Source organism: Zea mays, chromosome 7, assembly GCF_902167145.1.
Source record: "Zea mays cultivar B73 chromosome 7, Zm-B73-REFERENCE-NAM-5.0, whole genome shotgun sequence".
Classification (NCBI taxonomy): Eukaryota; Viridiplantae; Streptophyta; class Magnoliopsida; order Poales; family Poaceae; genus Zea; species Zea mays.
The window spans coordinates 35,878,777-35,896,216 of record NC_050102.1 but is presented as its reverse complement, the minus strand read 5'-3'; the positions used below and the strand labels follow the sequence as shown (position 1 = coordinate 35,896,216).

At 54.2% G+C, this 17,440-nt stretch overlaps 1 protein-coding gene across 2 annotated transcripts; it reads left to right on the top strand.

Annotated features, from left to right (window-relative positions):
* Window positions 1-1,281: 1,281 nt before the first annotated feature.
* LOC100125638 (granule bound starch synthase IIa precursor) lies at window positions 1,282-8,522 on the top strand. Of its 2 annotated transcripts, none has more exons than NM_001347904.1 (14): window positions 1,282-1,889; window positions 4,120-4,463; window positions 4,762-4,842; window positions 4,942-5,040; window positions 5,142-5,231; window positions 6,088-6,151; window positions 6,234-6,334; window positions 6,468-6,577; window positions 6,662-6,908; window positions 6,982-7,158; window positions 7,247-7,438; window positions 7,663-7,749; window positions 7,833-7,961; window positions 8,083-8,522. In NM_001347904.1, the coding sequence occupies exons 2-14, from the start codon at window positions 4,131-4,133 to the stop codon at window positions 8,200-8,202; spliced, it is 1,830 nt and encodes a 609-aa protein (NP_001334833.1). In that variant the 5' UTR covers window positions 1,282-1,889; window positions 4,120-4,130; the 3' UTR covers window positions 8,203-8,522. The 2 variants fall into 2 exon arrangements, with proteins under 2 accessions (NP_001334833.1, NP_001266901.2); NM_001279972.2 differs by having other exon boundaries at window positions 1,649-1,862.
* The last annotated feature ends 8,918 nt before the right edge of the window (window positions 8,523-17,440 follow it).

Here is a 17,440-nt window from a genome sequence, read left to right as displayed (position 1 = left end):
ATTTATCCTCACTGAAGTTTTCGTTTGATGGGGTAGAAGATGCTATACCTCTAGTAGGGATGGATCTGGGCCGCAAGACGGCGAATCAAACAAAATACGACTGGAGTTGTAAATCAATCGGGAAATAGAAAATGATTTGCCGTGGAGTTGTAAAGCAAAATACCTTAAGAAGGGGAGATTTACTGCCCACCAAGTCGAATCGAAGGGGATCCGTCTGGATCTGATGGCGCCGTTGATGGTCGGAGACGGAAGCCAACTAATCGGTCGCGAGAAACCTCGGCGGAAGCGGATTTTACCCCTCTTCGTCTTCGGTCGCGAACGGCACTGCGTGCTGACGACGTCGACTTCGTCTTCTGCGCACCCGAGCGGGGCCGGTGCCGACTCCACCGGCCGACGGGAGATCCGCCGCCGCGTCGCCTCGAAAAATCGCCCTTCCGCGGACGAGTGGAGACGGAGTGAGGTGGAGCGAGATGTTTCCGGTGTCTGGCGCGGGCGGCTCCTTCCGCGCGAAGAAGGCGAGGGGGCGGCTACAGTGAACCCCTGCATCTGGCGTGAGAGAGAAGAGCGTCGCGAGGAAGGGGAGAGGGTAGCGCTCACCGCTGCGCGAGGAAGGGGGAGACTGTAGCCCCTAAACGATGAACAATTTTAGCGTAGGGAAGGTGAAGAGGCATGCGTTGCAGTGAGTCTCAGGCACCGAGACGCACCAGTGTCGCCGCTGTGCCCAACTGCTTGTGTTGTGTGGCTGCGCCAGTGCGTTGGAGCCTGGAGCTCCCGGCTTCCAAGTTCCAACTTCCCAACAGCTAGCCCGCCACACCTCATCCAACAAACAACACCTGACTAATTAATACATGTGGATATATATTTTATTATTAATTTTTATCTTGTTGATTTCTAATTCACTATATTTTTCAGTGCTTAATTGTTCAATGTTAAACTTTATATCTATTTATCGAATTGTTTAATAAATTTACTATAAAATTATATCTGCATTCAATAGAATTGTATATATATATATTTTTGTTATTGACACACCCTATATAAAAGTCCTATGACGCTGCCATATGCTCGCCTCGTGTGGTTTAGCGCCACATTTGGCAGATAAAACTCTTTCTGGTGGAGCATTTTCGTCCGGATTTATTATCTTTTTGTAGGAGAAAGAAATAAAATCGCAGTACCTTTTTGAGGGCAGAAATAATTAAAAGTTCAAACCATCGTGGGGGGTCCGTCCCAGCACATGTGGCGTCGTTTCCTCGTGTCCCTCCGACACGCCGCCCTCCGTGGCTGCCTGCCGCTAACCGACGCCGGCGCACATCGCCTTTTCCCGCCTCCGGAACCAACGGCTCACGCTCCCCACCACTTCCCCCGCGCCCCTGCCGCGCACGGGGAAGACCACGAATTCTAGGCCCTTTTCCGCTGCTGGGCCCAGGGACGAACCGACGGCCCTCGTGCCGCCTGCCCGCCCCGAGGCCCCCACTTGCCCTTGCCTCACATCTCACCTTTTGCCTCGGCATATTCGCCTCCGATCGAACGCAGTCGCGGGCCGGTGCGGGTACGCTGCTGGTGAGGCGCCCGCGGCCCACCACCCCATGTCACCATGTGCGGTGGCCGCCGTGCTGGTGATGCGGGCAGCGGCCGGTGCAGCGATTGTGTGGCGCCCGTGCGCTAGCCACTAGGCGGGGCGCACGCCGCCTGTCACGTGGGCGATATTTTTCCTGGCCCTCGGCGGTCGGCGCGCTGCGTCGCCGCTTGCTTCCTCCTCTACTTGAGTGCCGAGTCGCCTCCGCGCTCTGCAGTCCCCCGACCCGGAGCCAAAGCCAACAAACAGCCGCTCCGCCTTCTTCCGCGGCTGCAGCCAGCGCGAGGTACCTGGCTGGCATTTTGCATTTGAGGTCCTTTCCTGCTTCCTGATCTTCTCCTCTACGCCCCTTTCGTTTCAAAATGCACTTGGGATTTGGGGGGGGGGGGGCAGTGGGCACTGCAGAGGGGGCTAGCAGAAGTTCTGGGGATTGCATGCTTTTTGTCCACCGTGAAGTTGTCTTTGTTCTGTGGTTTTGCACTTGGGACTTGGCTTCGGATTTTGGACAGTGTGACGTTCGTGTGCGCTAAGGTTTGCTAACCTTACTGTTTATTGTTTCACAATGTGCAAAATCAATCTCATTCTTACTCATCCCGTGCATCCTGCTCCGTGCACGCTCCCTATTTCGGCTTCAGTATCTGGGAGAGTACTATGTTCTCCCTTGGAGCGTCTGCCCGAATCCAGAGGTAGTTTGGTCAGGGGGGTTCCGAGAAAGTGATCCTGGGGTCACCTCTTCCACGCAAACGCGTTGTGTTGCTAGAAGTTTACTTAGAGGCACTTAATATGATGTTTTCGTATCAGGGCACCATTTCCTACATGAATCATTACACTCAGCCCTACGTGCCGTCACGTGCACACTTCTCTGATGGCAGGATCACGCCTTCTGAACAAATCTAGCACATCTTTTGGATATGCCAATAAAACACTGTTGTCCGAAGTACATGGGGGGTTGTATAATAACTTATTGACTCATGATACTTTTCATATTGGATCTAATAATGACACCATCCTTCTCTCAAATCCATCTATGACCACGTATATTCTCAAATCCTTCAATGCTCAACAAGCATTGATAGTAAGTTATATGTAGATTTATCAAATTGTAGTAATTTAATTCATCAAATCTCATCCATTAGGAGTGAATAGGGCTTGGGATTACCCTAGTGCAAGTTTTAACGAAAGTTCATCTGGTCGAAAACTCGAAATACACTTATTATTAGCACTTCTGCTTTGCAATGATTGGATCTTGATACTTTGCATGCTACTCACCTTCATGTCTTGGGTCCTGCTGGCACTGGAGAAAGGGATGGTTCCCAATAAAAGGAAGTAAGAGAATGCCAGGGCCAACTAGGTCCACTAATTATGAATATGACCGCAGGTTGGTAGGACAGTGACCTCGAGTCATGATGATGTGGATTTTCCATGTTTGAAGTTTGAACTAAATACTGAGGAATTTCGTTGCTTCTGGGTAATGAGATTCGGGTATCCCGCTGTGGGAAAAAAAATGGTTTTCCATATTTTGTTATACCCCGAGTAAGCTGTATTGTTTGGACCCTATATCACCCAATCATTTTCTGTAAAAAAAATATCATCAGTCAACTGGAAACAATTTTAAAAAAAACATCTGCCGATGGGTGGTCCTTCTTGGTATAAAAAATACCTAACTTTTTGGACAAATCATTTTTAATAATGACAAAATCTTCTATTTCAGTTGAGTAATATGAACTGCACTTTATTTAACTGGATGTACTCATCCATGTGGAAATATTTTTTTCTTATTTCTTTTATCTTGTAGTTAGTCACACTTATTGAAACAAGGAAACCTTTTCAAAAACAAAATAAAATTAAAATAACCAAGGGAACCTTTTTTATATATATTTTGGTGTAAAATCTCCTATGTCTGAGTACAAATGGCTGAACTTGGTAACTGAGTAGGGTGCACGGTGATCTTGATGTCAGAAACCTCACTAACTTTTTCATTGATTTAGAATCTCGGGTAACTATCTGCAACTCAGCATTAGAAGAAATGGCTTTCTCTTGAATGTTGTTTCTGGTTGAACATGACACCCTTCTTCAGGCTATGGGGCTGCTATGCCGTCTCCTCTAATAACTTCAGCATCTTAAGTTTGAGTATTCGCATCCTTTCAGGCAGTTGAAACCTCCAAATGTTATAATTGAATATAGTCTCATGAACATTTTCTCTACATCAACATAATATGTACTCCCTCCGTCCTAGAATATAAAAGTCATGACCACTTTTTATTCTAGTCCCATAATATAAGGTGTGCTCTTTCTAGAGTCTAGACACGCGCACATCGATACAGTAGTACTAGTGTTGATATAGAGAAATAAATACATTTCTTGATCTTTGAACTAGAGGTGGCTATGCCTTATATACTAGGACGGATGGATTACCTTCTTTCTTTATGTGCTGCTCTCCTTTGAGAATGAAAAAAAAATGTGCTTAGGCAATTTGGTTTTTCATTTTTCTCTGAACCAGGATAACATGAAAAACTTCAAAATCTTCATTTGGCATTTGACAGGTCATCATTGAATGGCTGCAACGATGGGTTCAATATCTGCCAATGGTTCTTACCAAACAAATAGGCCCAGTGCACTAAAGCAGGCACCTCACATGCAATTCCAACAATGTTGCAACGGTGGACTTAGGTTCTTAAGCAAGCATTCCCAATCCACGCGAAGTAAGATACAGGTGGCTAAAAGAAGAGCTACAGATAATGGAATTCATCCAAAGACTACGGGACATCGGGCACCTATTGTATGTTCTGCTGGGATGACTATTGTATTTGTTGCAACTGAAGTGCACCCATGGTGCAAAACTGGTGGCCTCGGTGATGTTGTAGGAGGACTGCCCCCAGCTTTGGCTGTAAGTATTCTTGCAACACATTACTATTTTCAATAACCACGAGTTTAAAAGCTTGAATCCATTTTGGAAACTAGCTATTCATTACCAAATTCTTTGGTGATTAGGTTCAATTGAGAATATCTGATCACCCATGAATTGAACCATGTCAGCAGAATAACTCAAAGATAGTTTCTGCATAGTGCATACTGTAATGATGCTTAATGCAGTTATCATATCTTTTTCTTCTCCTTGGAGATTGTATTGCATAGACAGTTCTGTGTAAAACAATGTTTTACATTATGTATATAACTTTTTATAGGCTATGGGACACCGTGTCATGACAATAGCTCCTCGTTATGATCAATACAAGGATGCATGGGATACAAGTGTCCTTGTTGAGGTATATGTTCTGTATTGCTATGTAGCTTGCATTTAACTTGAAGCTGCTTAATGATATTTATATTCTATAAAAAAACTGAAATATGTTTCATTTCCACAGGTAAATATTGGTGACACGGTAGAAACTGTTCGCTTCTTCCACTGCTACAAAAGAGGAGTTGATCGTGTTTTTGTTGATCATCCTATGTTTCTTGAAAAGGTCTGTTGAATCTATTGATGTATTGCATATTTAATTGCTTGCTGAATAACCTAAGCACAGGTGACGACCTTTCATTGTTGCATTTGAATCATATACTCCAGGTATGGGGCAAGACTGGAGCAAAATTGTATGGTCCTACTACTGGAACTGACTATCGAGATAACCAGTTGAGGTTCTGCCTTTTGTGCCTTGTAAGTAATCCAATTAGCTTAGTAGTCCCATGCATTCTCTTTCCTAATTTAAGGTATACTTTAATTTTTTTAGTAATCCCCAGCAACTCTTGATCTTTTGGATTCCTAAAAACCCTTATTGGTGAAGAATGTCATTGTAAAATTGTAACTTTTCCTTTTTACACAACACAATGGATGATGCAACTTTCCAAGCAAAAGTTGCTGGTGAAATTTCTATATTTGTTACAAAAGAGATTGGACATTTAATGCCTTCGGCTACAATCATTACAGCTAATACGAAGGAACTCAAACACTAAAGATTGTATGATGTGCCATTTTCACCTTGTCATATAAGCATTGTTATGACACTGAAAATTACCCTTTTGCCCCAATACTGTTTCAAAACAAAATCAGGAAAGCTCGGCAAGTAATGTTTCCCTGGGTTTTTTAGGCTTTTACGGTCACATTGTGGGTTAGGTTGGTCATTGGCTTCATATTGTTAGAAATCAAGGATGAAATAGTTTCGAAGGGAAAAAACTGTCTACTCATTACTCTTACCAAATTTCAAGTTTGGCCCACAGTCTTGATGAAGCCTGGTTGCAGGAGGATGGGTTGAAGTATTAATATACTGCCTACATGTCTTCCACTTGGCTTATACATTTGAGTGAATTGGTTCGTGCAGAAGCTCAGTATCTTTCCAAATAAGTATTTAGTTTATTGACTTCTTCTATGGAAGTTAGGACACATGTGACCACTGACCTTAGGCTGAAATCTTGGGCAAGCCAACTTTTGATTATTCAGAGTACACTGCAATCCAACCAATTTCCTGTTTTATATTAGTTTTGTGATTTTACTTCTAATCCAGTTATTCTTTTAGGCTGCTTTGGAGGCTCCAAGAGTTCTCAATTTCAACAATTCTGAATATTTCTCTGGACCATATGGTAGGTGTGCCTATTATTATATGAATTAACATGGCCACAGTCTCTTACTTACTAGCATTTGTGTTTTTTTTCTTGTAATCAGGGGAAGATGTTGTCTTCGTAGCCAATGATTGGCACACTGCTATTTTGCCATGTTATTTGAAGAGCATGTATAAGCCAAATGGAATTTATAAAAATGCTAAGGTCTACCATTTCCTTTTTTTGTTTTGTTTTTTATTTTTTAGCAATCTTGCGGACAAAATTTGTGGGGAGCAACAAACGATCATTTTAGTTTTCACGCTTCGCTTAGTTTTGTTTCTTAACTGTGATCGTGTAGGTTGCTTTCTGCATACATAATATTGCCTATCAAGGTAGATTTGCCCGAGCAGACTTCGATCTTCTTAATCTACCTGACAGTTTCTTGCCATCATTTGATTTTATTGATGGGTAAGGCGTTCATGTTCTATTGCTTCATAATATCTGTATGTTCTTCTAGCTTCTTTGACATTGGTACAATGCAAATGTGTGCAGACATGTTAAGCCTGTTCTAGGGAGAAAGCTTAACTGGATGAAGGCAGGGATCATTGAGAGTGATCTGGTTCTAACAGTCAGTCCACATTATGTCAAGGAACTCACATCTGGCCCAGATAAGGGTGTTGAGTTGGATGGTGTCCTTCGCACAAAGCCTCTAGAAATTGGAATCGTTAATGGCATGGATGTTTATGAATGGGATCCTTCAACAGATAAGTACATCAGCGTGAAATATGATGCAACAACGGTAAGGCCTATTACCACATCGCCCGTTCTTACCTTATATAGAGATTTCTTTACTGAATGAAATAATTTGTCAGGTAACTGAAGCAAGGGCTCTCAATAAAGAGAGTTTGCAAGCAGAAGTCGGATTGCCTGTGGACTCGAGCATCCCTGTTATAGTTTTCGTCGGGCGTCTCGAAGAACAGAAAGGGTCCGACATACTCATTGCAGCCATTCCAGAGTTCGTGGGCGAGAATGTCCAGATAATCGTTCTTGTATGTTCCAATTTAGAAGTGGTTTCTATTCTTTCGCATGGCACGGTTCACGATCTGATAGTCGCTGAGAAAAAAAATTGTTCTTCAGGGCACGGGAAAGAAGAAGATGGAGGAGGAACTAACGCAGCTGGAAGTGAAATATCCAAACAACGCTAGAGGCATAGCGAAATTCAATGTTCCATTGGCACACATGATGTTTGCCGGGGCTGACTTCATTATCGTCCCAAGCAGGTTTGAGCCATGTGGTCTCATTCAGCTGCAAGGGATGAGATATGGAGTGGTGAGACTTCCTAGCTCCGCTTTGTTACAGCAGTTCAGATTTTTTGTTACAGTTCAGATTTGAGTGCGCGTAGGATAAATATTAGCAGGCATTTTTTTTCCTCATCATGTCACATCTTGATTCCTGTAAAGTGTTAGAAAATACCACGTAGTTAAGCAGCAGACAAAGTGCAATAGAAAAAGAATGACCATCGATGCTGCAAATATATATATATTTTTTTGCAGATTCCTATCTGTTCATCCACTGGAGGACTTGTCGACACGGTTGAGGAGGGCGTCACCGGATTCCACATGGGTTCTTTCAATGTCGAGGTAAAGAACAACACGGACTCATTGTTCTCAGGCTCCATAAATGAAAATAGCCTTTGGTTAATCTTCTCCTCCATCTTTTTTAGTGTGAAACTGTAGACCCAGCCGACGTGACAGCAGTGGCGTCAACCGTCACGCGAGCCCTGAAGCAGTACGACACCCCGGCATTCCATGAGATGGTTCAGAACTGCATGGCGAAAGACCTGTCCTGGAAGGTACGTATAGGCACATGTGTATATATATGCCAGCCAAGCTCTCCGTTTATCGTTGGCATGCAGCTAGGTAACTCTTTGTCAAGATAATAAGGATCACCGACCCCTCTCGTCTCTGGTCTAGGGGCCTGCGAAGAAGTGGGAGGAGGTGCTTCTGGGCCTTGGAGTCGAGGGGAGTCGAGCTGGCATCGACGACGCAGAGGAGATCGCCCCACTTGCCAAGGAAAACGTAGCCACTCCGTGAGGGCTTGGTGGTGCCTCGACTCGGAAACACGCGTTGGTGATAGGAAGCGTCTTCTAGGATCCTCCTGGGCGGCCTTGTGGCTGGTGGAGTGAGGTGTCCAGTCAGACACGGTTTCGCCTCTACTACTAGTCTACTACTACTACCTCATTGTAATATAATCCTTGGCATTCTAAAAAATGCCATGCCTGCTCTAATTCTTCTGTTCTTGCGCAACATACACTTCCCGCTTCCGTTCGGTCGACAACGGTTATGTAAATATAGCGAATGCTAGCGGGCAGCTCGAATCATCCCAAGTGGTAGGGTCACGATGGAGTTGTTTGAAATGGCTCGTTCTTGTGCATAGTTCGCTTCTCAGTGGTGGTTTAAAACATATGAGCACAGCCACTGTTGCGTAAGTAATAGTGGCTGTTTCTACAAAAAATAATTTTATGAGAGCAAGTTCCTGCAGCCAACAGCAATCACTGCTGATCAGGCCGAGTGGAAAAATCTAAACATTCATGCAGGGCCTAATGACTCAATTTATGTATATGATTTGAGATGCATGGTCTGTTTGTTTCGGCGTATCAGCAGCTTCTGGCTGGCCGCCAGAACGGACTACAGACTGCCAAACACCGTAAATCCCAAAATTTGTATAAGAAAGAAAACAATAAAATAAGGAAATAAAATAATAAGGTGAGATACTCCATCGATTTGTTCTTCTCATAAATTATACATACAATGAAAACAATCAAGAAACCCTTATACAATGAAAACAATCAAGAAACCCTTAAATGTAAGTATACAATACCTTCTTTCAAAATAAATATGTCGGGGACCATAATTAGTGGTACCCTCAAGACGCCTAATTCTCAGCTGGTAACCCCCATCAGCATAAAGCTGCAGAGGCCTCATGGGTGCGATTAAGTCAGGGATCAGTCCATACGAGCGACTCGATCACGCCTCGCCCGAGCCTAGCCTCGGGCAAGGGCAGCCGACCCCGAGGGATTTCCGTCTCGCCCAAGACCCCCCCTTTAACGGCGGACACATCTCCGGCTCGCCCGAGGCCTTGCCTTCGCTAAGAAGCAACCCTAACTAAATCGCCGCACCGACCGACCGAGTCGCAGGAGCATTTAACGCAAAGGTGGCCTGACACCTTTATCCTGACGCGCGCCCCCCGGCAGAGCCGAAGTGACCGCCGTCACTTCGCCGCTCCACTGACCGGTCTGACAGAAGGACAGCGCCGCCTGCGCCACTCCGACAGCAGTGCCACTTGACAGAGTGAGACTGACAGGCAGTCAGGCCCTGCCAAAGGCGCCATAGGAAACTCCGCTACGCCCGACCCAGGGCTCGGACTCGGGCTAAGCCCCGGAAGACGGCGAACTCCGCTCCGCCCGACCCAGGGCTCGGACTCGGGCTAAGCCCCGGAAGACGGCGAACTCCGCTCCGCCCGACCCAGGGCTCGGACTCGGGCTAAGCCCCGGAAGACGGCGAACTCCGCTCCGCCCGACCCAGGGCTCGGACTCGGGCTAGGCCCAGGAAGACGGCGAACTCCGCTCCGCCCGACCCAGGGCTCGGACTCGGGCTCAGCCCCAGAAGACGACGAACTCCGCTTCGCCCGACCCCAGGGCTCGGACTCCGCCCTGGCCTCTGCCGAACGACCTCTGCCTCGCCCGACCCAGGGGCTCGGACTCGGCCTCGGCCACGGAAGACAGGCTCGACCCCGGCTTCGGAGGAGCCTCCACGACGCCCAGCCTAGGGCACAGGCCCGCCACGTCAACAGGAAGCGCCATCATCACCCTACCCCGAGCCGACTCGGGTCGCAGAGAACAAGACCGGTGTCCCATCTGGCTAGCTCCGCCAAGTAGGCAATGATGGCGCCCCGCAAGCCCTGTGACGACGGCGGCTCTCAGCTCCCTTACGGAAGCAGGGGGACGTCAGCAAGGACTCGACCGCTCCGACAGCTGTCCCTCCGCCAAGCTCCGTTGCTCCTCCAACAGCCACGACATCACACCAGCAGGGTGCCAAGATCTCTCCGGCTGCCACATTGGCATGTACTTAGGGCGCTAGCTCTCCCCCCGCTAGACACGTAGCACTCTGCTACACCCCCACTGTACACCTGGATCCTCTCCTTACGCCTATAAAAGGAAGGACCAGGGCCTTCTTAGAGAAGGTTGGCCGCGCGGGGACGAGGACGGGACAGGCGCTCTCTTGGGGCCGCTCGCTTCCCTCACCCGCGTGGACGCTTGTAACCCCCCTACTGCAAGCGCACCCGACCTGGGCGCGGGACGAACACGAAGGCCGCGGGATTTCCACCTCTCTCACGCCCGTCTCCGGCCACCTCGCCTTCCCCCCTTCGCGCTCGCCCACGCGCTCGACCCATCTGGGCTGGGGCACGCGGCACACTCACTCGTCGGCTTAGGGACCCCCCGGTCTCGAAACGCCGACAGTTGGCGCGCCAGGTAGGGGCCTGCTGCGTGCTGACGAACAGCTTCCCGTCAAGCTCCAGATGGGCAGTGTCCAGCAACCTCTCCGGCCCGGGACGGTGCTCCGTTTCGGGAGTCTTGAGTTCATGTCCTTCGACGGCAGCTACGACATGATACTCCTTCCACCGCCGCGCGACAACGACAATGGCGGCCGACAACCCGCCCGCCGGCGGCGGAATCGACGACATCTTCCCCGCGTGGTGGGAGAACAACATTCGAGCTCGCCCCGTCCTCTCCCCCGCCAACGGAGGAGGAGGCGGGGCAACCAAGGCCAAGCGGAAGGCCGCGCTTCGTCGGCTGTCGAGCGAATCGACGTCCCCAGCGCCCCAACGGGGGGCGCGTCAGGCGTCGACCTCGCATTGGAGACGAAGGCGAGCGCCGTCCCCCCGCGACACACCAATCCCGAGCAAGCGGACGACGCCAGCGCGCTCGCGGAGGACTTGCAGGACGTCGCCCTCGTACCTAAGACGACGGTGCAACCAGTCCCCGACGTGACTATGTCGCTCCTCGTCGACCAAAAGGTACCGACTGATTCCCATCTTACATCATTTCGACTCGGCCTCAACCCGCCTGGCGACCTCGCTTTGGCGGGCGCTCTCGTTGAGGCGAGTGCAACCCCTCTGGGGTTTCGTATGCGGTCGCCTTGGGACCGATTGACGGACGTCTCGACCTACGGGCCCTCTGGGTCCGAGGAAGATGACGATCCCAGCATCTGTTGGGATTTCTCCGGATTTGGCAACCCCAGTGCCATGCGGGACTTTATGACCGCATGTGACTACTGCCTCTCCGACTGTTCCGACGGTAGCCGCAGCCTTGACGACGAGGACTGCGGCCCAAGCCGCGAATGTTTCCACGTCGAGCTAGGGGATCCCTCCGAAGGCAACCATCTCGGCATGCCGGAGGACGGTGATCTCCCTAGGCCGGTGCCTCGCTCTGACATTCCGCGGGAGCTAGCTGTGGTCCCCGTTCCGGCGGGGGGTCACGACCCACAGCTCGAGCAAGTCCGCGGGGCGCAGGCCAGGCTCGACGAGGGAGCGGGAGCGCTTGAGTCGATCCGCCGGGACGTCGGGCAGGTATGGGCGGGCCAACCCCCGGCCGGAGAAATACGTCGCCTGCCCCAGGGTTTCTAGCACCGCGTCGCCAACGACGTCAGGGTCAGGCCGCCACCTGCATCCAGTGGGGTCGGTCAGAACCTGGCAGCCGCAGCGATGCTCCTCCGCGCGATGCCGGAGCCATCAACCACCGAGGGTTGGCGAATCCAGGGAGAGCTCAAGAATCTCCTGGAAGGCGCTGCGGCCCGACGGGCCGAGAGCACTGCCTCCCGAGGGCAGGGATACCCCTCGGAACCTCATGCCGCGACTTCTCGATTCATGCGGGAAGCCTCGGTCTACACCGGGCGCACGCGCAACACCGCGCCTGCGGCCCCGGGCCACCTCGGCAATGAGCACCATCGTCGCGACCGTCGGGCCCACCTCGACGAAAGGGTGCGCCGAGGCTACCACCCCAGGCGTGGGGGACGCTACGACAGTGGGGAGGATCGGAGTCCCTCGCCCGAACCACCCGGTCCGCAGGCCTTCAGTCGGGCCATCCGACGGGCGCCGTTCCCGACCCGGTTCCGACCCCCGTCTACTATCACAAAGTACTCGGGGGAAACGAGACCGGAACTGTGGCTCGCAGACTACCGCCTGGCCTGCCAACTGGGTGGAACGGACGACGACAACCTCATCATCCGTAACCTCCCCCTGTTCCTCTCCGACACCGCTCGCACCTGGTTGGAGCACCTGCCTCCGGGGCAGATCTCCAACTGGGACGACTTGGTCCAAGCCTTCGCCGGCAATTTCCAGGGCACGTATGTGCGCCCCGGGAATTCCTGGGACCTCCGGAGCTGCCGGCAACAGCCGGGAGAGTCTCTCCGGGACTACATCCGGCGATTCTCGAAGCAGCGCACCGAGCTGCCCAACATCACCGACTCGGATGTCATCGGCGCGTTCCTTGCCGGCACCACCTGCCGCGACCTGGTGAGTAAGTTGGGTCGCAAGACCCCCACCAGGGCGAGCGAGCTGATGGACATCGCCACCAAGCTCGCCTCTGGCCAGGAGGCGGTCGAGGCTATCTTCCGAAAGGACAAGCAGCCCCAGGGCCGCCCATCGGAAGAGGCTCCCAAGGCGTCTACTCCGCGCGGCGCCAAGAAGAAAGGCAAGAAGAAGTCGCAATCGAAACGCGACGCTGCCGACGCGGACCTTGTCGCCGCCGCCGAGTACAAGAACCCTCGGAAGCCCCCCGAAGGTGCTAACCTCTTCGACAAGATGCTCAAGGAGCCGTGCCCCTATCATCAGGGGCCCGTCAAGCACACCCTCGAGGAGTGCGTCATGCTTCGGCGCCACTTCCACAGGGCTAGGCCGCCCGTAGAGGGTGGCATGGCCCGCGACGACGACAAGAAGGAAGATCACCAAGCAGGAGAGTACCCCGAGGTCCGCGCCTGCTTCATGATCTACGGTGGGCATGCGGCGAATGCCTCGGCTCGGCATCGCAAGCAAGAGCGCCGGGAGGTCTGCTCGGTGAAGGTGGCGGCGCCAGTCTACCTAGACTGGTCCGACAAGCCCATCACCTTCGACCAAGCTGACCACCCCGACCACGTGCCGAGCCCGGGGAAATACCCGCTCGTCGTCGACCCCATCGTCGGCGACGTCAGGCTCACCAAGGTCCTGATGGACGGGGGCAGCTGCCTCAACATCATCTACGCCGAGACCCTCAGGCTCCTGCACGTCGATCTGTCCTCCGTCCGAGCAGGCGCTGCGCCCTTCCACGGGATCATTCCTGGGAAGCGTGTCCAGCCCCTCGGACGACTTGACCTTCCCGTCTGCTTCGGAACGCCCTCCAACTTCCGAAGGGAGACTTTGACGTTCGAGGTGGTCGGGTTCCGAGGAACCTACCACGCGGTACTTGGGAGGCCATGCTACGCGAAGTTCATGGTCGTCCCCAACTACACCTACCTGAAGCTCAAGATGCCGGGCCCCAACGGGGTCATCACCGTCGGCCCCACGTACAAACACGCGTTCGAATGCGACGTGGAGTGCGTGGAGTACGCCGAGGCCCTCGTCGAGTTCGAGGCCCTCATCGCCGACCTGGAGAACCTCTCCAAAGAGGTGCCGGACGTGAAGCGTCATGCCGGCAACTTCGAGCCAGCGGAGACGGTTAAGGCCGTCCCTCTCGACCCCAGTGGCGACACCTCCAAGCAGATCCGGATCGGTTCCGGGCTCGACCCCAAATAGGAAGCAGTGCTCGTCGACTTTCTCCGCGCAAACGCCGACGTCTTTGCGTGGAGTCCCTCGGACATGCCCGGCATACCGAGGGATGTCGCCGAGCACTCGCTGGATATTCGGGCCGGAGCCCGACCCGTCAGGCAGCCTCTGCGCCTCAGTCGTCGAGGAAGGGTCGGCCTCGCCTCGGCAGAGCCCGACCCTTCCTCGGGGGCTAAAAAGGGGGAACCCCTCTGCGTCGAGATTGGGTGTACTTCTCCACATCAAAAATTTTTGATCAAAAAGGGGGCTTCTGCGTTCTCCCGGCTATGTCAGAAGCAGGGTCCCGGGGAGCGAACATGGGTGCATGTAAGTGGCGAGGCCGATTGAGCCGAGGAACTCCTATGCCTCCGGGTTAGGGACACCTCACTCATCACCTGCAGCGAAAAATGACCCAACTCGGGAAGCCACCCTATTATTGACAAGCTGGGCCGGACACGCAAATTGAAAGAAAGGAGAGTACGACTTCATGCAAGAAAAACAAGGTGTTCAGGCCTCAGCGGCCGCGGTAAGACGCACATTCAACAGAAACTGTTCCGACAAGAGTTAGGCGCCGCCTTGGGAAGGAGCCGCGCCCTCAGTTCCGTCCCCGCCGTCGGTAAGGTCCATCTCGGCTTCCGACGACGGCGCAGGGGGAAGGATCTCCGCCTCAAAGGTGGTCGCCAGCGCTGCGCTCGGACCCGCGGCGACCGCGTCGAGCCGCTGAACTTCCGCCAGGGCAGCTTCGTCCTCGTCAGGAAGACAATACCCCTCACTAACCCGTTCCAGGTCCACAACGTAGTGGGAAGCGAGCACGGCGAAGGCCCACCTGACGCCGTGGTGTAGCGCCTCGCGGACTCTGCCGCGCGCGTGATCACCCAAGGCTTGAAGGCGGCTTTGAGGGGAGCTTCCTGAAGGGACGTCGCCGGAGCCAAGGACCCGATAAACATCCGAGACGGCCTCGGACATGGCCGCGAGGTCAGCCTCCCTCTACTCGGCAGCTCCGGCAAGCGCCTCGGCGAGCGCCTTGGCGGACTCGTCAAGGGCGGACTCGAGCTCTGCGAACAACCAGAAGAAAGACCTCAAGCACAGGCAGAGGAAACCGACAAGAACAAGAACCAGGGACGGCCAAGGCGTACCTCCGGCTCGGGCACGCTGCTCCGAGGCCGCAACCTGGGCTGCGGCTAGGTCGTCCGCGAGGGTCTCAGCCCGGCTTTCGGCCTCGGCAGCCCAGCCCCGAGATTGGTCCCGCTCCTCGACGACCTAGACGAACTCCGACCGCTGCCGTTGCGCCTCCGCGCGCGCTGCTGCCGCCTCGGCTCTCAGGTCAGCGCAGAGCAACTGGAGGTCCGCTACCTTGGCGTCCTGCTGAGAAAGGCGCGCAGTAGCCCCGGCGAGCGAGGTCCTCAGGGATCGCAGCGAGCCCCAGACATCAACCTCGCGGCGGATGAACGACGACTTGGCGGCGCTCCGATCCGTCAGGTCCTGGGGAAGGAAACAGGGCGTCACGACGAACGCCTCGCTCACGGAAAGGAAAAGGTATGCCTGCAACCGTTACCTGAAGGATTTTGGGGACGTCCCTGCAGAAAACCTCCAGCGACGACCGGAGCGACCCCACCGTTGCTTCAGCACGCTCGCGGAGCTCATCCCAGGACTGGTCCTCCTGTTCATCGTCAAGAACGAAGACAGGGTCCGAGGCCTCGCGGGTCCAGAATCGGAGCAGCTGGCGTCGGGCCTCGGGGCTCCGCCGCACAGCGATGAGGCTGCCGCCCGACTGGACGGATCGCGTGTCCACACCCACCTCTTCCGAGGCACTGGGCGCCGACGCATCATCCATCCCGACGCTGGCAGCAACCGGTCGCTCTCTGACTGGGACGACGGCGACTCCGGTAGCGGCAGGCGCCAGCATGGCCGGCACGACAGACGGGCTCGGGATCACGTCGGCGTCAGCCGCCTCCCCTATCACGATGGCCGCCTCGGCAGAAGAGCCAGCCTCGGGAACCTGCTCCCCAGAGACAGGCGACGCCCGAGTCCCCTGCGGTGAAACGCCCTGCGAAAGGGTCGGCTGAACCACAAGGCCCAGGGCGGCGCTGGCCACACAGACCGGCGCCGTCTTAAGGGCCTTCCGGGGTGCCAGGTCGGTCTGGCCATGGCTTCGCTTGCTGAGAAAGAAAAGAAAAGGAAAATCACGGCCGAGACATATGAATGGGAAGCCAAGACGAAGACATTCTGAGATACTTACCCACTTCGGGCCATGATCCACCGCGCCTGGGGGAGGTTTCTTGGATCCCGGCCTCCGGAACAGCCGCCGAGGTCCGCTTCACCGGCAACTTCGGCGCCACCCTTGCTTTGGACGCCCGGGGAGCAGATTGCCCGGGCACGGTCGCGATGACTTGAGGGTCACCCCCATGCGCTGTCGGTACGAGCGGCGGCCCCTGGGGAGCAGACGCCCTGACCTGGCCCTCCGGAGCCACCTCAGCTCCTCCAGCCGAGGGGTCAGGCGATGCCTCGGGCTGGGACCCCGACGCCCCAACTCCGGGGACTGACGGTGTCGGCCCGCTCGGGGGCTGGCTCGACGACTCCTAGCCACACCCCAAGCCGGGGCTGAGGCCGAGACGGGCGGCCATGTCGTCCTCCTCCTCATCGTCATCGTTATCATCGTCGTCGGGCGTCTCCGGCGACGGCTCCCTTGGGAGTCCCTCCCTCTCCTGCTGGCGACGGCGTTTCTCCAAGGCGTCCCGAGCCCGCCTCCGCTCGCGGGCCCGGGCCTTCTCCGCGTCCTTCTTCTTCTTCTTCTCCTTCGCGGCGACCCGCCGCGCCGCTCGGTCCACCGCGTCCTCCGGGACCCGTGGCAGGGAGGGCTTGTGCCACCCCACCTCCTAAAGAAAGGGGAGAAGGAAACCCGATCGTAAGAACCAGGAGCAACCCGATGTATGAAGAAGGAAGGAGCGAACACTCACCAAAGTTACACACCCCTGGTCGGGGCGCATCCGAAGCTGGGAGAAGGCGTGGGAGTCCGGTTTCCCCATCGCGGCCGACACCCGCCATTGGAGGGCATCGAAGGGAAGAGGATCAGGGGACATTCGTGAGCCCTCCCAGTCAGCCTCCGGGGTCATCTCCCAAAGCGGCAGCCGCCGCTCCGCCAAGGGAAGCACCCTCCGACGGTGGATGGCGGCAACCACTCCCGCAGCGGTGAGTCCCCCCTCCCGCAACGCTTTCAGGGCTTGGAGAAGGGGTTCGAGGTTCTTCTGTCTCTCGTGCGGGGTCCCATGACGCCAGGCGTCGGTGGCGGCGGTGACTACTCGCTGGGAGAACGGCGGGAGCGACTCACCGTCATTCCGGAGGTAGAACCACCGGCGCTGCCACCCCTTGTTCGAGGACGCAAGGATGGCAGGAATGTACTGCGACGCCCGCGACTGCCTCAGCAAGAGGGTGCAGCCGCCGGCCCGCACCGCTGCACGGACCTTCCTCTCCCCCGTCGGCAAGGCAAAAAGCTCG